Source organism: Desmodus rotundus, chromosome 1 (genome assembly GCF_022682495.2).
Source record: "Desmodus rotundus isolate HL8 chromosome 1, HLdesRot8A.1, whole genome shotgun sequence".
Classification (NCBI taxonomy): Eukaryota; Metazoa; Chordata; class Mammalia; order Chiroptera; family Phyllostomidae; genus Desmodus; species Desmodus rotundus.
This window is the reverse complement of record NC_071387.1, coordinates 91542941-91566140: the sequence shown is the minus strand read 5'-3', so window position 1 is coordinate 91566140 and position 23200 is coordinate 91542941. Positions and strand designations below refer to the sequence as shown.

Sequence of the window (23200 nt, the reverse complement as noted above, 5' to 3'; positions counted from 1 at the left end):
ATGGTTGAGGAAATGCCAGGTTGTGCCCACTTCACTGGGAATGGGAAGGTAAGTTCAGAAAGTCAAGGAATACAAGCTCCTCTTTCATGCCCTCCAGTCACAGGGAGCAGAGGTATTGGGTATGTGTGCACCGGACTTAGCTCTCAGATAGCCTCAGCCTCTGGCTCCACCTGGGCTTGGAGAGAAGGAAGCCCTGCAGACATGGGTTCAAATCCAGACATTGGTGCCCACTAGCTGTGCAACTCTAGGCACATTCTTTAAAGTCTCTTTTGTGAACGAGGAGAGTTCTCATTGCTCCCACAGAGAGTTGTGATGAGGATAAATGAGACAATGCATGTGACCAGTACAGTGCCTAATCCCTAGCAAGTAAGTGTTCAACACGCCCTAGCCGTAAGCATCACCTAGTTCTCATTTCCTTGTATTCAATAAAAATCTCTCCAGACAGCAATATGCTTGCTACAATGGGGGGTCCTCAGGATGTTTAAGTTGTAAATACTTGAGGAAACAGTCTTGAATTTTTTCTATTCTTTCTGTTTTCAGTTTAATTTTTTCCCTTTCTATTGAAATTATTGGGGTGACATTGGTTAACAAAATTTACAGGTTTCAGGTGCCCAATTCTATAATACATCATCTGTATTGTGTGTTCACCACCCCAAGTCAAGTCTCCTTCCATTGGTTTTCAGGATATTTAAGTTGTAAATACTGAGGAAACAGTCTTGCATTTTTAAAAGGCTTCTGTCAGACTTACAGATATATATTTGTTATTCCAAACTGTTCCCACTTTTTGATATCTTGGCTTTCAGGTCTCAGAAGATGAGAAGTGACCCCCACCCCCAGCCATACAATATAAGACTTGGAGTCTAACAATGGTCTGCTGGCCCGTGGTGGGAAACACCCACAAAAAGATGGACCCATGGCATCAACCCAGTACAATCGGGACTACTGTCCAGGTTCCTTCTTTATGTATTATCTTTCTCAGTCAAGACATATTTATTGAGTATGTACTGTGTGCTGATCATAAATTATACAAATCCATGCCTTGTGGATCTTACATTCTACTGGGGAAAAAGGCAACAAACAAACATTAAAAATATAACTATAAATGTAAAGTCATATTTTAAGGCTGGAAAGATGATATTAAGAAAAATAAAGTCAGGTCAGAGATAAAGAGTGAAGAGAATGCCATTCCTGACAAGGCGGTCAGCTCTGCAGAAACGACCTGTGCACATGGTGTAGTCAACAGACAGCCATGAGGCCAGCGTAGCCCGAGCAGTGACCCAGGGAGGGAGGGTCAGAGAGGGCACGAGGAGCCAAGTCATGGGCCTCACCAGCCATGTGAGGAGGGAGGCTTTTCACCATTGGGGAATTCTTTCTTTCTTTTTTTAAGATTAAAAGAAATAAATATATGTATGTGTGTGTGTATGTGTGTATGTATGCATGGATTTATATTGGTGACATTATTAACAGTTGTCCCCACCAAGCGCCGCACGGTCCACACTGACTTGTGTTTCAGCAGGATCCTGGGCGCTGCGCACAGCACAGACGGATGGGCCAGGGACAAGGGTGGAAACAGTGAAGCTAGTCAGGAGGCTGCTGCAACAGTGCAAGCAAGAGATGAGGGTGGCTGGGAGGAAGGTGACAGTGGGGGACATGGGAAGATGCACTTGATTTGGGGATGTACTTTGAATTTGAAGTTCACAAGATACGCTGATGGGTAGGATGTGGGTTATGCGAGAGGGGACTGGTCAATGACTCCAAGACTTCTGGCCTGAGCTACATGGTGAGTGGGGCACACGAGGGGTAGAACATATTTATGGGGGAAACTGAGCATCAGTTTCATTTATGGTAAGGTTCAGTGTCCAGTGGAGATGTGACAGATCGAGTGGGAGCTTCCCGGCTGCTGTGTGGGGACTGCAGAGGAGCAGCAGCTAGACTGATGGCAGAGGCACTGGGGTGGGCAGAATACAGCTGCAATCATCCCCAGGAGGGAGATGGCGGGGAGAGTGGTGGAGAAGGGGGTGGGCAGATGGGAAGGAGATGCTCATGGCAGCAATGCAGGGGTGAGGTGGCAAGTTATAAGGCAGACTTGCAGGCATTTTTCTTTGGCCTGGGTATTGGGACCCAAACCAGCCAGTCTAGGAAGCATGTGAGCTGAGATACAGAGAGACTCAGGGGACATTTTTCTTTAAAAACCATCAATTTCTCATCCGCAGCAGAAGGCTGTTGCTTTGCTGAGGCCTCCCCAGAGGCTGTTATAGAAAGCTGAAAAAGAGTTTCTTCAAGCTGGGCAGGCTCCTCTCCATCATGCCCCTCACTGCCTTGGCCAACAGTCAAATCTTTTAAGTGAGATGGCAAGGAAGAGATGCAAGGACAAGGGTTAAGCAAGGGGGCACAATACAGGGGCAGTTTGATGTCCCTGCTAATACGCAACTTACAGGGCTGGCAGATCACAGCCTCCGTAAGTGTTGCTGTATTTTTCAAATGGAGCTGTCACTGCCTGTTAGCTTCAAGAGAGCTCACCACATGGAGACATCAGCCTTCAGGAGGCACAGTCCATCAGCTCTGTGCCTGCTGCATCCTTGGAGAATGGGCAGCTCAGAGGCTGGGATCTAATGGCAAGTGCAGTGCAGAGCACACCTGCTTTTCTGGCTGTCTTGGGTGGATACTCCATCCTCACTTAGCTTGGGAGCCCTTAGGTACTCAAAGAAAACCAAGCCTCCGTATCATCAGGATACACCACTGGGACTCCTGGAACAGGGATGGGGAGCCAAGCCAACCAGGTTATTTAAATCAGATGGTACCTCCTCCTGGGCTGGAGAGGGAAGTAAGGATTGTGACTTGTTGTTCCATGGTGCCTCTAAATTTAAAAACCTGGACAGTTTGAAACATTTGTTTGTGAGCTGTTAACATGTGAGCTATTTTTTTCCTTCTTCTTCTCTTCTTTCTAATTTGTTTCATTGTGTCAATAACAGCTCTGAGTCTAGTTGTCAAATGCGGAGTTGGCCCAGACACAGCAGCCACAGGAATCTTTCAGAGATTCCAACTTAGATATACCACTTCTCTGCTCTTATCAGCAATGGCTCCTCATTGCCCCAAGCCCACGATCCTTAGTGTGGCTGACAGGACTGTTTAGGACTTAGCCCTGGTCATCTGCTAACTAGCCCCCTCCACACCCACAACCTCCAGCCCAACTTTCCCCACCCCAGCACACCCTCCAGATGTAACGACCTCCCAGTTCCTAGGACACTGTCTCTCCTCCAAGTCTTTCTTTGCGCAGGCTGTCTCCTCTGCCAGGAACACTTGCCTCCCACCCGTTCTCCTCCACCTGGGTAGCTGCTATGAAGCTTCCCGGTCTCCAACGGAGGTCACTTCCTCCAGGAGGCTTTTCCTGGACCCTTCTTCTATACCCCTGAGTTCATCCCATCAAGATACAGAATGTTCAAAGAATGTTAGAAGAGAAAAAAATTGAAATCAACTATCAACCAATAGGGAAATGTTAAATAAATAACATGTCTATTTGATGTATTCCCATGCAAAACACTTTTAAACATTAAAAGAAGATGAGGAAGAATATTAAATGGCATCATTCCATATAATTACTAACAGTGTATATAATCTGTTCCCATTCTATAAATTATGTACACAAATGTACATGTGATATCTGTACACATATTATATACAAGCTCAAAGACTGGGAGACTTCCAGATTGTTTCATTTTCTCCTTTATCTTATATGTTAGATTGTGGTTTTATAATTTAAGTAACAATCAATTGGGAGTTTTTTGTGATAAGAAAATAGCTTTTTTAAATGAAGGAGCTACTCCCTGGAAGACAGAGATAAAATAGAAATTAAAAGAATGGGGATATTTAGCCAAATTGTTAAGGTCTGCCTGATGCTGTTTAATGGACTTCGTCTTAGTTAAAAACACTAACTAAGGCTGCCCTGTTGTGTATTTTGGGGCGAGGGGGATGATGTTGAAGGCTAATATTGAGGTCGTGGACATCTTCTGCCTGGCAGTGTGCCAGACACCAGGAATGCAATGGTGCATAAGGGGGTCCCTGTCCTCATCATCCTGGAGCTTACGGGCCAGCAGCTGAGGCAGATGCACACTGAGGCCACTGCACGGTACCACGTGACAATGCTGCCATTAAGCAATGAGGAAGGAACCTAAGAAGGGCCTGGGAGTCTTGCTGGAGAAGGTGACATCTAAGCTGAGTGGGACCAGGAAGAAGGACACTGCTTCTTTGAAGTAGAGAAGGAAAGAGCCCTGGGAAGAAATGGAGGCAAAAGGGACCATTCTCCTTGAATGGGACCAGGACAAGATCAGGCTAAGATGCTGAGGAAGAGAATAAAGGCCCATCCCATGCTGTTCACTGCTCACCTGGGTTTGGTAACGTGGCTACAGCCCAGGAGAGCTTCCTGCCTGGCCTCTCTCAAGTCAGGGACTGAAACCAGAAGGTCGCATGAAAAGACAGCCATGCCCTAGGGCCTGGGTAAAAAGACAAGCCACTCTTTTTCAAATGTGCACATCCAGTGAAATCCAGGGTCCTCCGAATGCTTTGAAACAGTTCTCCACAGCAATAAAGTGAAGGAGGAACTCACCCAGGGAGAAGCAGCCAGCAAAGCACAGAGCCGCACTCACATTCGATCACCAAGTCATTTATGGACCAAGGTTTTTCAAACTGAGCAGAGTCAGACAACATTCAGCATGGTCTGGCCTTTGGCAAAGAAAAGAAAGATGAAAGCTCCCTTGTCTGTAAATAATGAAGGTCCCTTACAATCAGGGGTATCTGACCTCTTGTGTCTAGAGAAAGTGGTGAGAGAGGGGTCTTTTGTGCTTGATAGCACATTTCATTTATTTTTAAAATTTTTCATTTAAAAATAACATACAATGTTTTGTTTGCCTCCAGCTCTTAGTTTAAATGCCACCTCCTCAGAGAGGTTGTTCTAGTCACCTCCAAGTGCAGCAGGTCCCTCTGTCTCTCCTTCTGTTATTCTCCATCAGAGCATCCTGTCCATTCCTTTCCCATGAAATTAAATATTCAAATACACCAATCCATAAGTACATGTTAATTTCTTTGCTCATCTGTTCTTGTCTATAATCCCATATAAACTGTAAACTCCATGAGAGCTGCTTTGCCCACTACTGCATTCCTGGGACCTAGTACAGGCTTTGGCACTCAGTAGGCACTCAGCATTGTCAAATGGATGAAGAGCAGTGTACATTAAGTGCTGATTATTAGCCAGATACTATGTAACTGCTTTACAAGCTTATCTCACTCAACCACCCAGTGGTCCTAGGATGACTCTGCTACATGAGGAGGAACAGGGTTTAGAAAGCTTAAGTACCTGACTACAATTTGACCCCAAATCTGATGACTGATCCAGGCTCTTCCATCAGTCTTCTGCATTTATTGCCAAAACAAGTTGTGCAAAAGCACCAAGAAAAATAAACAGCACACCCCTTTGTAATTCTAACAGCCCTATATCTTCATCATGTTAACATTTTGGTCTGTATCCAGGATGCTTGGATGGATAGGTAGATGGATGTTTTTCACTCTTAAAACCAATTTAGACCCATCACTTTATTATTTAGCCTGCCTTTAAAAATCCAGGTGAAACATATTCTAACCATTTCTCATGTCAACCAAGTATCATATTTTTCTTATTTATTCTTCACCATTCACCTGAAACCCACAATAATGGTTTCAAATAAACTAGCTCACAAATAGTAATTATCCTTTTATCTGCCTATGTTTTTATAGCTTTGACTCTCACAGGCCTGTGAGATAGGAAGAACAAAAATTATCTGCACCTAACAGATAATTTTAAAAGTTAACAATTTGGTCAGGGTTGTGCAGGGGAAGAACCATGATTTAGTCTTGGCTGTTCAATTCCAAAGGCCACATCTCGCTGCCTTATAAATTACACCACTCATGTGGCATGAACTTACAGTTAAGTTAACCTGGGTACGAATCTTGGTGCCATCACTCCCCAACTATACCACCTTTAATCAAGTTAGCTAAGTTCCCTAAGCCAAGTTTTCTGTTATGGCAAATGCAGCTACTTTTTACTGTGCAGTGAGAATGACTCGATAACGTACACATAAAATATTTCACAAGATAGCTGTTAGCTACTGTTGAGTGCTTATTGACCCAGTCCTGTCCAGTGAGCTGGCTGTGGGCTGGCAATAGAGGGGCCCTGCCATACCCTAACCTATCCTAGGATATGAATGACTGCTATAGTTACAGGCACTTAAAACACAAAACAAAATCTTTCCCACCAAGGCTGGTGGGGCATGTGAGGGACCTGCAAGGTGAAGCCAGGGCCTGCGGCTCCCCATCAGAGGAAGTGACGGCAAGATGTGTGTCCAGGGACAAAAAGCACACATTGCCACCCCTACCCAAGCCTTGCTCCTTGGAATGACATTTCAAGCAGACTCACATACCACCTATCAATTGCTGTTTTTAATACCCTACTTGGGATATTTTGTGATTGTTTTTAAAAAACTGCACTCATAAATAAATAAGAACTAAGCTCATTTTCTCTCCTTTTCTAGGTCATGGGCATATTTCTCCCTCCTGACAATTAGAATTAAATTCTACTGATATTAGAAGTCTCCATAGAGTCAGTATTTCTACTGGGAGTGGTTGTGGAGGCAGAAGGAAAATCAGTGAGCCCAGTGCCATAAAAACAAAGGACAAGAGTGAAGGAGCCTGAATTTATGTCCTATCGATACACTCACACATACAGGAAACCAGAAAACTATTAAAAGGATGAAGAACATTTTGATGTGCTAATAAAAGCAATCTCCAAGGCATAGGTAGATATACTGTGCATCCTTGCACAAGCAAAAGAAGTACAATAACAAATTTAAATACAAAAAACAACCAGAACTGACAGAAAATCAAACTGTATGAAAGTCCGACAACCAAAGAGTTAAAGAAGAAAATTTCACCCAGACTGGTAGGAGGGGTGGAGATGGGCAGCTGGGGTGCAGAGGACTAGCAGCAAGGTGGCAGCTGGAGGACAAGGCAAGGTGGTAGCTGGAGGACCCGGCAGTCCCACATTTGTTTGCAGATAAACTGGGAGGAACAACTGGGGAGCAAGACAGACCACACAACCCAGGTTTCCAGTGCGGGGAAATAAAACCTCAAAACCTCTCACTGAAAAAACCTGTGGGGGTTGTGGCAGCAGAAGAAACTCTCAGCCTCACAGGAGAGTTTGTTGGAGAGACCCACAGGGTCCTAGATTGCACGCAAACCCACTCACCTGGGAATCAGCACCAGAAGGGCCCAATTTGCTTGTGGGTAGCAGGGAAAGTCACTGAAAGCCCCCTGAGAGCCAAGCAAGCAGCATTGTTCCCTCTCTGACCCCTCCCCCACATACAGTGCTACAACAGCATCCATGGTGGTGGCCCCACCCTGGTGAACACCTAAGGCTCCTCCCCTTACAATGTAACAGCTGTGAGGAGACAAAGAAATATGGCCCAAAAGAAAGAATGGATCAAAGCTCCAGAAAAAATACAACTAAGCAACGAAGAAATAGCCAACCTACCAGATGCACAGTTCAAAACACTGGTAATCAGGATGCTCACATAAATGGTTGAATATGGTTGCAAAAGAGAGGAAAAGGTGAAGGCTATGAAAAGTGAATTAAAGGAAAATGCACAGGGAACCAACAGTGACAGGAAGGAAGCCGGGACTCAAATCAACAGTTTGGAGCAGAAGGAAGAAATAAACATTCGACCAGAACAGAATGAAAAAACAAGAATCAGAAAAAATGAGGAGAGGCTTAGGAACCTCCAGGACAACTTAAAATGTTTCAACATCCAAATCATAGGAGTGTCGGAAGAAGAAGAAGAGCAAGAAATTGAAAATTTATTTGAGAAAATAATGAAGGAGAACTTCCCCAATCTGGCAAAGGAAATAGACTTCCAGGAAGTCCAGGAACCTCAGAGAGTTCCAGAGAGGTTGGACCCAAGGAAGCATACACCAAGGCACATCATAATTACATTACCCAAGTTTAAAGATAAGGTAGAGAATCTTAGAAGCAGCAAGATAAAAGGAGACAGTTACCTATAAAGGAGTTCCCATAAGATTATCAGCTGCTTTCTCAAAAGAAACCTTGCAGGCAAGAAGGGGCTGGCAAGAAGTATTCCAAGTCATGAAAGGCAAGGACCCACATCCAAGATTGCTCTATCCAGCAAAGCTATCATTTAGAATGGAAGGGCAGATAAAGTGCTTCCCAGATAAGGTCAAGTTAAAGGAGTTCATCATCACCAAGCCCTTATTATATGAAATGTTAAAGGGACTTATCTAAGGAAAAGAAGAAGATAAAAAACTATCAACAGTAAAATGACAACAAACTATCAACAACCGAACCTAAAACAACAAACTAAGCAAACAACTAGAACAGGAACAGAATCATAGAAATTGAGATCACATGGAGAGATGTCAGCAGGGAAGAGGAGGGGGAGAATAGGGGAAAAGATACAGGGAATAAGAAGCATAAATGGTAGGTACAAAATAGACGGGGGGAGGTTAAGAAGAGTATAGGAAATGGAAAAGCCAAAGAATTTATATGAACAGCCCAGGCACATGAACTAAGAGCAGGGGAAAGCAGGTGGGAGGGGGGTGCAGGGCAGAGGGGAATAAAGGGGGGAAAATGGGACAACTGTAATAGTATAATCAATAAATTATATATGTTTTTAAAAAACAATCTCCAAGGCGGATGGGAGTGAAGCAAAGCATGGAATCAAACATGGCATGCTAACAGCAAGGTGTGTGATGTGGAGTGTCTCTGTGCTGAACCTGTGCTGAACCTTCATCTCCAGAAGTCACACCAGAGCCTGGCCACAGTGGGCAATTCTGGTAAAGTGAACCAAGGAACCTAGCTTGGGGTTGGGTGGGAGGTACTTAGTTACACTGCATAGCTTTTGATGCTGCTTGAATATTTTACTTTTTCAGACTTTTTAATGGGAGAAAGATCAAAGTACCAAATAAAATAGTGAGATCAAGAAAGATAAAGCAAACCTATGAGAGGAGGCCATTGCTGACTCAGTAAGAGAAACTTCAGTAGAGTGATGGGGGAAGAAGCCAGATTGTACCAAACTGAGGAAAGAATGGATTATAATTAAGTGGAGAGAGAAACAACTGGCGACTCTTTCAAAAGTGTGTATGACAAGATAGGGCAGTATCCCTAGTAGTAGAAAGGAGGAACCCCACACCTGAGGGAAGGGGTGTTTAATATGAGAATGATGTAGCATATGTGTGTGTTGAGGAGGAAGAGCCTGGAAAGAGTCAGAGTGGACATCTGCTGGTTTGGCCCACTCAGCAGGCATTCCTTCTTTTTCCAGCAAGAGGACCCACTCTTTCTCCTCTCTCAAGATGTCTGATCTAGATAGAGGTAGAGCCAGTCCCTTGGCAGGTGACCCAGGCCTGACCAATCAGCATATCCCACCTCCAGCCCCCTAGCTCAGTGAGTGCTTTCGAGATGGCCTTCTGTCCCAATATCTTCCAGTAACATTGAGTTTTAGGCTGCTGGAAATTTTAGGAAAAGAAAGCTCTTTTTTTTTTTGGCAGAAGTCACTCAAATAATGGGATGTAAGTCTGGAGCAGCTACGTACCCTAGAAAGCCTTCTGAGAATGAAGAATGAAGTCCACACAGAGGATAGCAACCCAAGGGATATGAGAAATGGATTCCTTTTGACATTATTGAATCTGACCATAACTGAATACTTTAAAAAATGTGTTATTTAAATGTCAGTTTGAACCAGGTTCCTATTTGCAACCGTAGGAGCTTTGAGTACTATAGAGAGAAGCTGTAGGCACAGACTAGACAGAGGATATGTGCAAAGCATATGGGAGGTTGGGGGTTGAGAGCAGGAGGCAGGAAAGTCTTACATGAGTGGGTCCACCACAGGGAAGGAGGTCAAAGAGGGCAAGATGACTATGCAGGTGAAGGAAACTGGGAGCCACCACCCATGGGTACACACTGGCCTTAATTTCTCCCCTGACTTAGGAGGTGAGGCTACCAGCTGAGACCAAGGGGACTGAACCTGTGTCTGGGGAGCCTGCATTTGTGGAGGCTCAGAGGGGTTGAGTTACCTGCCCATCTTTACTCAGCTGCTGAACAGCAAAGCTGTATGTGAATCCTGGGTTCGTTTGACTCTCAATCCATATTCTGCTTGACCCAGTCTCTCTGGATCCATCTGCCTATCTCCTCAAGTTCTCTCACCATCTGGCCAATAGCTTTCTGGGACATTGTGATAAGAATTACAACATGGGCAGGGCAGAGGACAGAATCCGAGAAGCTGACTTCATGAATATTCACTCAACAGAGCCCATCACCCAGGAAAGTACTTAAACTCAGAGTTGGACCAAGAACAGTTCAAATCCCATGTCTGTGCAGGTGAGTTTGGCAGATATGAGAAGAAACATTGTAGAGTCCAATAAGGGCTTTGGAAGTAAAGAAATAGGAGCTTAAATTAAATTGGCACTCAGACTTAATAGCTGTGTAACCATGGGCAGGTTACTTCACCTCTCTGAGCCTGTTTCCTTAGGAGTACAGAGAAGATAATAATAACATCTATTTCATGGGGTTGTAATGAGATTTGTAAAATAGAGTGCTCTGCTCTCTAGTAAAATTGTAAAAATTTAATAGAACATGCATGATCCACTTTATTATTACTATAAATAGTATTATTAATAAAGCCCAATATCTATTAAATGGAGTGTCAGTTTTCTTGCTCTGGTTCTGCTTTATTCCCTGTGCAGGCATGTAGGCCAATCTCTGGGCTTCCACTTCTCATCCATAAAATGGAGGAGCTGAATTCCAGTTAGCAGGTATCTTTCAATTTTTGACTTGTACGATATTCCAGTGGTTATTGCCAGACATATCCTAAGAGTTTCATGTTCCCCCTAGCAATGTGAACTTCCCGTCTACCAGTTCAATTCAAGCTGTTGGCTTCTGTGCCAGGGGACAGCTCAAAGTCATGCCCCTGGCAAGTGATTTAGGAATTTCAGTGGCCCAGAAACCTGCCATTTCCAATCATCCCAAGGGATCCTGGTTTGATCTGCAGTTTCTATAGGGGCTCCATTGGTGAGTGGGTGGGTGGGTGGGGAGAGATAAGCAGGCAGGCGCCAGGCTTTGTGTCCTAAATGACTGTTGGCTATTTGTCAGTCAGTGTGCAAAAGCAGCCTAATGCTTTAAGGGCTCTGCCAGCCCTGCACGCTGGATCACTAAAGGAACGAACAGCACCAAGTGACGAAGTCTCCCCTTGGTGAGCCTGTCTTGAGTGACTCATTTTGGATGCTGCTGTGCCCTGCTTCCAGAGGCTAGTCAATGTCTGCTGTCTTTTGTCAGCCTCAAAATCAAAGCCTTAAGGAACTAGTGAGATCTGCACCTTTTAAAAGCCTGCCAGGGAATTATAAAAGGTGTGAATATGCTACTTATTTGTGGCAATACTTTTGTGACAAATAAATTTAAAATCACTTGAATTATAAGAATACTTAGTCCTTTTTCTATTATGTAACAGAAACCATTAGATGGTGTTATCCTATCTTTCTTGCATTAGTGCAATCAAAACCTTAAAAGGAACTCCGAGTACTCCTAATAATCTTCCCAAGGATGTCGGGCAGAGTGGAGCCCATGGTGCAAGTCCTGGCCCTGCCACCTGCTGGCCCTGAGCCTCGAGCAAAAGACCTAGCCTTTCTCAGCTGCACGCCCTCACCCGCAGTGTGGTGAGAATGACACTCATCTCACAGAGTTGTTTGAGAACTGGACGAGGTAATGACCAGAAGGCACTTAAAGAGAGTGCCTGGCACAGACAAGAACCCAGCATTGCTTCTAATATATTTGAATAGCACAAATTTTATGAGAATTATTTTAAATTCCTGTTTCCCAAAAGGTATTGTTCTCTTGAGCATTTGGTACTTTGAGGGAGCTATAAGTCTTTTCTTATATCAGATGAAGTAAAAGTGAGATTCCTTCCTGAAGTCCTGAATTTGGAGTATTAATAGCAAACATACAAAGGTGTACATGCTGTAGTTTCAATTCAGAAGTGTCAGCACCTCAAACACACATTCAGACACGCACACACAGACACTCATACAGTGAGAAGGGCAATTGGGTTTGGAGGAGAATGTCACATGGACAGAAGTGCAGCTCAGTAAAGCAGTGCTTGATGCTTTTGACCTTAGCAGCATAAACAATGTTTTTGGATGACAGAATAACACAGAAATCGAGTCTGGTGAGCACTCTTTAGTTTCTGAAGCAGCGCAGCACTTACACTCCCAGAGTATGGGGGTGCTAAGGGATCAGCATATGCAGCATGTTGAAAAGATATTAGGTGAAAGGCTGGAATACAGTAGGGTGGGGACAGGGGCCCTGCTTTCTCAGTTTGTAAGATTCTGAGGCTTTCCTGATATGCAAATGCTTCATAATTCTCCAGGGCTTCATGTAAAGTGACAGGTGAGAATGAGCTACAAGAGCAGGAATGATGGGATCAGTCTATAGTAATGTGGTTTGTAGGGTGTGAGGCCTGACAGCTAGGCTGGAATGGAAGGATGGGGGGAGGGAGTGCATGAGCATGTCGGGATGGTACTGATGCTGCCCATGGTGACAAGGTATAGGGACAAGGGCTCTCCTGAATGCCTGCTTCTCCTCCTGCTGCACTCCTAGGCCCTGCTCAGAGTGAACGGATGACCAGACTGACCACACTTCAGAACAATACTGAGCCATGTCTCCTTGGGTGGAGGCGGCTGGCACACCCTCCAGCATCTAAGGCTCCACGGACTGTAATGGGGCAAGGTGTTCTTGTCACCTACTTACTTCTCTCTCATTTTTACACTTACTGAGTCTCTGCCACCCACTGGGAGTCAGCGAGAACCTGGAGCCCGAGGTATGTGGTCCCACCTCATTTTCACAGTGGGTGTTATGGACACTGCTGGACTTCACTAAGGCAAATAATAACAATATATGGATGCCATCAAAATTGTAGCCAGGCTTTCAATTTAAACATACTATGTATGATAGCATATATGTTGTACTGTGAGATCACACAATGCCACACACTACACATTCTTCAATGAAACATGCTCACCCACAGTGTGGCCTCAATGCATCCTGGATTGTGGCATAGCCAAAGTCCAGGAATGCCTCGGTTACAGACCTCAGCACCCAGAGCCTGCCATACTGCCATGTAATTTACACTGACAGGAGGAAGTATAACCTATCGCACAGCCATGCCCTGCCCTACACTCTCCCTACAAGCCAGCACTCCCACTCCAAAGCTTTCCCAACAATCTATTTCATTAGTTCATTCTGCTTTCCACCAGCACCCAGACTTAGAGAGATCACACATTACACTCGAAGGGCATTTGTGCAGATAGCCTTTGTGCCCCATGGGGTAGGTGCTGGGTACCTAAAAGGTGTCAGGGACAGGAACTGGGAGGGGCTGTGGATGCCAAGATGAAAACACCCGGAGGCTCTAAAGCAGCTCTGAGTTATTGCAGGAGCCTCATAGCCCATCTCCTCTTTCACCCTCGCATCTACAGAAGTCAGAGTGATCCTTTAAAAACCCAAAGTCAAGCTCTTCCTCTGCTTACAGCCCCCAACGGCTGCTCTTCTCACCTGGTATAGAAGTCAAAGATTCTACAGTGACCACCCTGATCTCATCATCTTTGTCTCCTTGTCAGCCACTCAGCTCCACCACCTTGCCTCTGCTGTTCCTGAATGTGCCTGGTAAGCTCCTGCCTCCAGGCCTTTGCATTTGTTGCTACCACCCAAGCCACACCCCCACCCCCAAATATATACTTGACCTACCCACACCTCCCTTCCTTCCCATCTTTACTGAAATGTCACTTTCTCACTGCTAAACTGACTTCTCCCTGACCCAGCTCTCCCAGGCCCCATCCCTCCATAATGCTTAGTGACTTCTAACATACTCACTGGTTTCTGTGGTATTTGCCTACTCCCTCTAAAATATAAGTTCCATGAGGACAGGGATTTTTACTGTCTTTACTGCTATGAATAGTAAAAATCCCTGCCCTTACCTAGAACAGTACCTACCCTCAATGAACACCTTGTGAGTGAATGACCCAGAGCGCGTGACAATGTCAGTACAGAGGACAGAGCCAGAACATACACCTCTCAGCTCATCGCCACAGAACGCACTCAGCCACATACTCTGCCCTTCAGCATACAGACTAGCCCCTCCCACCTACCACCCTGACCCAAGACAGCCTGCTACATACCCGATCGACACTCACCAGCACTAACGTCTGTACTAAAGCTTATCACCCCTTCAGTACAGCCCTCACCGTGCAACATGGTGTGCCGGCAGCAACAGGATCTGCCAACCAACTGGCACCACCTCACACAACCATGTTCCAGCACCTGACACACAAAGCATAGCCCATGGCCAGCAGCATTTTGCCTCCTGGGAGTGTGTTGGCAATTCTCAGTCTCAGGCTGGACCCCAGACCCACTGAATCAGCATCCACATTTTAATCAAATACCCAGGTGACATGTGTGTGTACGTTATGTTTAAGAAGCTCCACTAGGCTACATCATGGTACCTGTGGCACTTGCCTGGGAGATGACAGATGGCAGGAGTCACAGCCCTCTCCATGCAGAGTGTAAGCAGCCATACATCAGACCCTTCACCAGCACCCCACGGGTGCACACTGCACAATGACGTGGCACCATGGCAGACAGAAGCCAGCATCCAGGTGATAGCCCTGCATGAAAAGGTCCCTACAGAATCCCTTACATTCCTTAGCAGAATACATTGTGGTGTCTTATTATAGAGCCATGCGTTTATTCATTTGTTTACTCAGTAAAAATTATTAACTATCTGTTGTATGCTAAGCCTTTTTGATGAGACTAAAGGGCAACTGTCACAATCATTTAGTCTCGTCAGAAAGACACACAAGATATTGAACAAGAAATTACAACAGAGCGTGTGATGAGTTTGTTGACATGACACTAGCACAGGATCACCACTCAGGACCAGCAAGAGCCTCCCTGAGAAGGTGATGTTCTGCTCTTTCCTGAGGGAAAGGAGCAAGGCGCCAGGAGGGAAGGGTGGCGGGAAGGGCTTGGGGCATCTGGGAGGAGGTTCCACAGGGACACAGCCAGAAAGGGAAGACAAGTGCTGCAAGAAGCTCAGAAACGCTGGTTCTCAGCAACAGCTCAGGTAGGGGAGGAGCGGAGGCTAGACCTTGGAAGATGCCAAAAGCCATATATGTTAAGGAACAAAAGACACTATTTGAGGGGCAGTATAAAGCCATGAGTGGGGGTAGGGCTTGAAGCAAGAGAGTGATGCAACTGGATGCACATTTAAAAGATCACTCTGTGCCCTGAAATAATACACCAGTGTGTGAAATAATACACTAGTGTGTTCCAGTGGTTCTGAGCAACACTCTGTGAGCAGCTCCTTGCCACTACAAAAGATGGCAATGCGAACAACTTTAAAACCCATTTAAATTATTTTAATGACCTACGATAATAATGACCTCTACTGATGTTTGGATACACTCCTCTGTTATTGCCCATGTTTTTTTTTTTCTTGACTCATTCTATTTAATGGCATGTGTGAATCAGGAACACTGACAGATCCATGCATGCATTTTAATATCCCACAAGACACATGGCACTCCACAAGCACTGGCCCTGAGCCCTTCAGAAGGTGTGGGGAAGGGGAAATGTGAAACCCTTAGATGGGGGGCTCTCAGGTTGGTGTGTGTGATGTGAAAGGTATATGTTCCAGTTGCCTCAAATGAGTGGGTGGCATATTCATTGTCACTATTTCTAATTCAGTCTGAGGACATCAAGGGCAGTGCCAGCTTCCCCTTAGAGCCAGGGCAGACCATCTTGAACTATATAAGCCCCATCCAGTCACTGTTTTGAAAGTTATTGTTTAAACACATGCCAGGGAATTCAAGACACTGACCAGTTGAAAGCCATATCAAAAGCACAACAGCTGAAGGATCCTGTTGACCATTTCTAAATACTGTAATCTTTTTTATTCTTTATAAGAACAGCTACCTTTCCTAAGCACTTTTGGTGAGCCAGACACTGGGCTGGACCTTTTATAGGCATTACTGCTTAGCAGGAATAGTCAAAACATTTGACCAGTCAGAACAGACTCTGGTTGTAAATAACCAGAACTAATGGGAACTGGCTGAACATAAACCTGATGTTGAATAATCACCACCCCAGAGGTTACAAACTGACAGACCATGGCCACGCATGGCTCACGTATGTGTTTTATTTGGCCTGAATTGTGTCTAATTTTTAAAAATTTGTTGCCAATATATTAAAAAATAGATTTCACATAAAAGTCTTGATGAGGATGGAGCGTGGAGTGCCTGCCTCCCTGGACAGCAAAGCTGGCCAGCCTGGGGGCCGGCTCCCAGAGGGCGCTCGGGAAAAGGCAGCTGTTATTCTCCTGGATGATGTAGAAACATTATAGTGGTCATAATGGGCAACAGAGTCTTCCAACTGTCCAGGTGGAAATAAAGACCTGCTGCACCTTTTAGACAGCCTGTCAGTTCTCCAGGTGGCCTCTGTCCCCACCATTCCCCTCTCCCTCATTTTCATTACCTGCCTTGCCTTTTAGGCACCTGAGTCTGTGACCTATTCCTGGGAGCCACAACCCCTCACCCAGACTGGTGAGAAACAGGGTCTTCCTCTTAAAGAGATTTTCCTCAGGCCCACACTCCTCTGGCTTCTGCTCACCTCTCCTGCCTCAGCATTTCACACTGAACTCCACAGTGGTGACTCGACCTGGAGCATGTGTCAGACCCCATGGAGGGTCCCACCCTCAGAGCTTCCGGTGTCCCCAGGGATGCTGACACTGCTGGGCAGGAGACCAAACTATGAAAACCACTGCCCTATCACTACAGTTGGAACCCCAGTGTCACAAGGTTCAAAGCTGGTGGGGATGAGAGCATCTGCATCTTTCCTCTGGCCAAATGAGGGGCAGGATCCATGCTCAGAGACCCTTATCCAAGTTTCCTGAACGGACAACCCATTCTTCTCTCCAGATTGCCTTTTGTTCTTTTTCCAAATGGGTTAATAAAAGCGATGATATTGCCTTTGACTCGCAGGCCCCTCTCCAACCCCAAGTGCACACAGAAACATTCTCTTCAGGAAGAGAATCAACAGGACTGACACTGTGCCCTCAAAGACACTGCACTTGAGACCTTGATAAATGTGTGACGCCACCAACAAATCATTGCCAACTCTCCTATACCAGGCCCATGCTGAGTGTTTCATGCGCAGACGGTCCTCTCATGGAGAAACTGTTACTATCACTATATTACAGATGATGAAATAGGAGTAGAGAGGGGAACTGACTCATCCAAGTTCATCATTTCTAGAATAACCAACAGATTGTTGGACCCACTGTATTCACTGAGAGTCAGACACTATTGGGAATATTGAGCTCAGTCCTATGTCTGTATTTTACATGGGTGTTGATTACCTGGAGGGCAATAGAGACATGGAGGTGAAGTCATATGGGACATGCTTATAGGTATGTGTGTAGGGGGCGGGAAGCTGTTGAGCCTGAAAATCACAAGATTCAGAAGCGTAAGACCAGCACCTGCAAATATCTACAGAGAAAGAGACTCTGGATGACAGAACAGGACCCAAGGATGGCAGTTCTGGGGGGCTGATATGGTATCAATATACAAGTATGCAACAATTGGAAGGACCACACACTGGAACTGGCTGCCTAAGAGACCTGTTTCCTAGCACCAGGAAGTGTCCAGAGAGAAACAGGACTCATAGAGCTGCTGTCTCCTAATCATTTGAGATGTGCAGGACTGGGGAGATGAGATAATCACCTGGGAGGCTCTCTTAAACTACCTGTCCTTTGCCCCAGGCATTCCTGCATGCCTCTGATGGGGTCGGACTGTCTGAATCCTGGCTCCATCACACACTGGCGAAGTAAATTGGGACCGAACACTCAAGTTCTCCGAGCCTCCCTTTCCTCTTCCATTATAAGGAATAACATCGTGGTGAGGACTTAATTAGATGCTACATGTGAATTCCTTAATACAATGTTTGGTCCATAGATAGTGGCCAAGAAATTAATAATAGTAATAACTAATAATAAAAATTTGCATGGTTATTGTGGTCATTTTCTTCTCATCCAAGACTCTTACAACTGCAGGTCTCTATGACAATATTTATGTTTACTTTTCTGCCTCAGTGGGCAGTTTTACAACCATATAAAGTCACCAGGTCTCTGTTCTGCTTATCTAACAAAGAAATATCCTCCCAGCAGACTCACTCCTCTGATGAATTCAGATGCTGACAAGTATTCTCTTCCAAGTTTGGGGGGACAGAACACCTTCATGTGTGGGCAGCGGTGGGAATATGAGATTTTTCTTCTTATAACAGTTACCTCAGCATCATAGCTACACGCAGAGCCTCCAGCAGGTCTGTGAGCAGGTCGGCTTCTGCTTCATTTTCTTTCCCTTTAGTAGGGAGCCGCTTATTTACTGACTAAGACATAGTGTGTGTTTCAGAATTAAATTTAAATACTGTTGAAATAAAAAGCATGACCTTTTCAATGTTAGTATGAAGAGAAAATGACACCATTGAACCATGAAAAACAAAGGCAAAATTAGGTTCTTTCCCGTAGTCTGACTGTGGGTCTGAGAGCTGCTCACCAAAAAGCCACTCCCCAAAAGCCACCAGCGAAGACAGTTACAGTGACTGAATTGGTGAGGCAAACTCAGTATCATCATCTTTCCCACATGAGTAGAGGCTAGACTGCATGAATGGAATCTCCATTTTTACCGGTGACTTTGTACAGATATGTGAGCACTGCAAGTGGCCACGCCCATGCCCGCCCCTCTGAGAGCAGTGCGTGCACTCGCTTGGAGGGGGAAACAGCATGTGGGGTACGTGTGCCCAGTACTCAGGGCACGGCCTACTTACGGATTTCGGTTTATACGGAGGCTGGATCTCTTTGCGTTCAAGTTTCTCCCAATCAATGTACCGGAAGAATGCATGCTCTTTGATGTCACGTTCACCTTCAGGTCCACAACCCAGACGTTTGCCCGGGTGTTTGGTCATCAGCTTTGAGAGAAAGAGAAACATTCAATTTCATGAACTTCAGAAGGGGACACTTGAGAGACTGAAGTGATTCCTCTAATGAATTAGGAAGAAAGCACATTAAAAAGTCCCCACTAATATGATCTCACCTTTAACTGGAACATAAGCAATAGAAGGAAAAAGCAAACAAAATATAACCAGAGTCATTTAAGTTAAGAACTATCTAACAATAGCCAGGGCGGGGGTGGGGGGTGGGGGCGGGGACAGTGGGTAGAGGGGATTACAGGAACTACTATAAAGGACACATGGACAAAACCAAGGGGGAGGGTGGAGAGGGGGGAGGGAGGTGGGTTCAGCTGGGGTGGGGTGGAGGGATGGGGAGAAAAGGCATACAACTGTAATTGAATAACAATAATAAAAAGAAAAGAAAAAAAAGAAATAAGTCAGAGAAAAATAAATACTATATGATTTCAAAAAAAAAAAAAAAGTCCCCACTAAAACTAATACAGAATAATATTGAATGTAAGCTACAATTGAAAAAAAGACTCTGAAAAAAAAAGAACCCCAACTAACTTTATTGTTTGCTTTTCATCCCAGCAGTAATTTCCTGGCCAGGGCTTTCTAATAGGTGGACCCGACAATAGTGCCTATAGCTACTCATCCCAGAGCAAGATCCTTATGGTTAATCAAGCTCTGAACCTCAAGTGTCAGATGATGAATTTCAGTTTAAGAGTATGTTTCATGCAATTACTGCTACACTTAATGAGAACAGTTTCAATATCTTCAAATTCTCCTCCCACCACAAGAAAACTGGAGTTGAACCAAGGCAAAGGACACATTCATTCAGATAATATTTGCATTTGTCAGTAAAGCCCTTACAAAAATGACAAAACAGAAAAAAACTATTAGTCAAATGGTCAGACCCAAGTTTCAAGTAATTACTTTCTGAAAACTCATTAAGTAGTCAAAACCTAGTCCAGCTCATTCCCCTTGTATCACATATTATACCAGATTCTGTTGAGGTTTCTTTGGTGTTCCATTTAAATTACTTAATTATCAAAACCTTCCATCTTTGGGTCTCTGAGCCAATGCTAAATAACAAAATGAATAGATGCTCCAAGATGAAACCAGACAGGCTTCCTACTGTAAATGAATCCAAAGCAGCTTACAACTTCAGCCAATGTACAACATGAAAGCGGAAGAGTGATGATTTGAAAAAAGTATCAATGAAAGGGCATCAAAAGTCAAAACAAAAATGATTGGAACATATAAGTCTAAAAGCTTCACAGAATTGAGTGGACACCAAGCAGCGCATGATGTAAGAACCCTTAGATTTTGTCCAGGATTGGCTGGTTACAGGGAAGGGGAGAACCCAGCAAGTCACACCTGCTCTGTTGGACATTGCAGCTTAGTGGATTCCTGCTTACAAAACAATTTTCCATCAGAAACTACCTCCTCCCGACCCCCATACACAGATACTTGCCATATAGGCTTTATCTTTCAGGGGGAAAGTAACTGGGCACTTCACATTTTAAACTAACTCTTTATTTACATGCATGATCTTATCTGATTCTGGTAATAACCCTGTGAGTTGTATATATCATTTTTTCCATTTAAATAACAAAGCAGTTGACACAGCGGTTGAGCAACTAGCAAGGACTCAGAGGTAGTAAATGGCAGACATTGGATCCCACCATTGCCTAACTCCAAAACTTGGGCTTTTAAGAGAAATGGAAGAATTCTTCATGTGTGGTTTCCCTTGAGATATCTGTGGCTTGGCTTGGTCAGGAAGGGCCAACGCAGGGTGAGCAAATTGAGCCAAGCTCTGACTTTTTTAGGATTAGGATGGAGGAAAGAAAGGGCTTTGAAATCGTGGCTACTAGTACTATTATTAAAAATAATATCAGTAATGGTTACAATGCACTGAGAAGGCTCTGTGCCAAAGGCTTCCCAGCCATCACCCATAATACTTTCACCTTCACAATAACACTGAGGTCTTAGCAGCTATTGTCCTCATCTTCCAGACAAAAAAATTGGGTCCAGTTAAGTAGTAATTAGTCCACATCACACAGAAAAAGTCAGAGAGCCGTGACTTGAACAGATCTGCCTGACCCAATGCTTTGCAGCTCTGTCCTACACAGTCTCTGCTTGTTTTCATATAGGTATGTGGCCAATTTGGGCTTCTATCTTCTTGAAGTTTGTTCAAAGTGGGAGTGGCAATCCGAGCAAAGACACTGATTTTTTTCTTTGATAGAAAGTAGGGTCTTTAATAGGGTGGATACATTTAATAGGGTGGGAAAGAGCATTTTCATTTGAATTGAGACTGTATCCAAAAGCCTTGCTTAATTTTCATCTAAGTAGGAGGATGTCAAGCACAGAAAAGCCACTGCAGAATGACTCACGCTAACAGGAGGCTCTGTCCAGTTCCTGCACTCCTGCCATGTGCCTGAAGCTATGCAGACGGCTGGATTTAATCAGTGGTTCCTGTCTTTGATAGCCTCCCAGACGAATCCCCTGGGGCCTGCTGTTCAGCAAGAAGCATTTGGCTGTTCACTTGAGCATCACCCCTTCTTTGGAGGCTCAGCATTGAAGAAAGAACTCATACTGGACTCAACCCATCCAACTCAGAAAGGTCCCCAAACCCAGTAGTTGGAAATTCACCCCAGTTAACCCTGAAGGTTATGGCTCCTGAGTTAATAGAAATCTGCTCTACTAGGGAAACTGCTAATTGGAGCTGAAGCTGAATGCAGCTGACCTGGAAAATCCTCTCTCCTCTATGACCCACTTAGAATCCCCAGCTGTCCAGGCCAGGCAGAGTTGTGATGGGGAAGGTCTTGAGTGTGTATTGAGCACCTACTATGTGCCAATACCACTCAAGAAGCTTTCTCTTATGTTACATCATTTAACACTCTCAAAAACTCTGTTCAATGAATACTAAGAAATAAAATCCCAGCGATGCAAAGTTAACTTGATCAAGACCATGCATGTAGAAAGCTGAAGGTTGAGATTTGCAAAGGGGCTCTTGATCTCCAAAATTCCCCACTTTAAAAATTCCTATCATCAGGGGGCAAACTCAAGTGCCAAGAGGAGTCTGGCATGTAACATAGTAGTGCCAGAATTAGTAACAGTAACATATAGCTCAAGGGTTTGGAGGAATAGCACCAGGCTCTATTCTAAGTGATTCACATACACTAACTCTAATCACCAAGAACCCTATGTGTAGTCCTATCATTAGCCTTTATCTACAGATGAGGTCAAACCACTTCCTTGTGTCAAGGGGCTTATAATGCTGGGATCAGGATTTGAAACCAAATGAAATTGGGTCATATGGGGATTTTTACAAATTGGAGAGGGTACATTCTATCTAAAGGGGGCTCTGGCTCCCAATCCAGCTGATGTTCTTTGCAGGAATGCCAGGCTCACCATAGCAACACTGCATTTTTTAAGACACTGAAAAGCTGAATGATTACAGGAAATCCCTGATTTTTAAATGTTGGCAATCACTAAACAAACTAAATCTTCAGTGGGTGGCATCCTCCCGCCCCCTCCCTACCATAAAATCTATAGGGGTCTGCACCGGCCTCATCGTGTGCCCTCTTTTTTCTGCAAGCCTCGCTTAAGCTTCTAATGAACCTATAGGTCTCAATCCTCTGCCCCTGTCTCATAACTTCACAGAAAATATTTTTAACTAATTCACTTTAAGATGTTAGAGATTGAGACTAATTCCCAGGGATATTTGTATATTAACCTAGGCAGTTTAAACACCAAGCTTAGGTGATTCGCTAAGAGTGGGAATTGCGCAGGTGTAACAAGGTGTGTCTAGGCTTACCAAGGTGGTGAGAGGCAAATCAAACCAACCAAGTGTTCCAGCATCCCATCACCCAGGGCACCTCACATGGCACCTGACCGTTCAGGAAGAGCAGGGCTGGGGTGGGCAATGGGGAATCTGCAAACACCTCAGGATCTAGGACTGGCAAGCCTGCTTTATTCAGACACACAGGTGGGAACCCACTAGAAGGCACAGCCACACTCTAATCTTGAGAACATGCCTTGGAAACGGAAGCATTTCTGGGCTTTATTCTCCAAGGTCTCATAGTGTTGCTTTCATACTTGTCACAGGTG

General features: G+C 44.7%; 1 protein-coding gene across 5 annotated transcripts in view; it reads right to left on the bottom strand.

The window, feature by feature from the left end:
* The window catches only part of PRKCB (protein kinase C beta), a 348138-nt gene that overhangs the window by 8001 nt on the left and 316937 nt on the right, over positions 1–23200 (bottom strand). For all 5 annotated transcript variants that reach the window (XM_045195451.2, XM_053926150.1, XM_053926155.1 and 2 more), the window contains one exon: positions 18962–19102. In XM_045195451.2, the coding sequence (XP_045051386.2) occupies positions 18962–19102 (141 nt within the window). The remainder of the gene's footprint in view (positions 1–18961; positions 19103–23200) is intronic.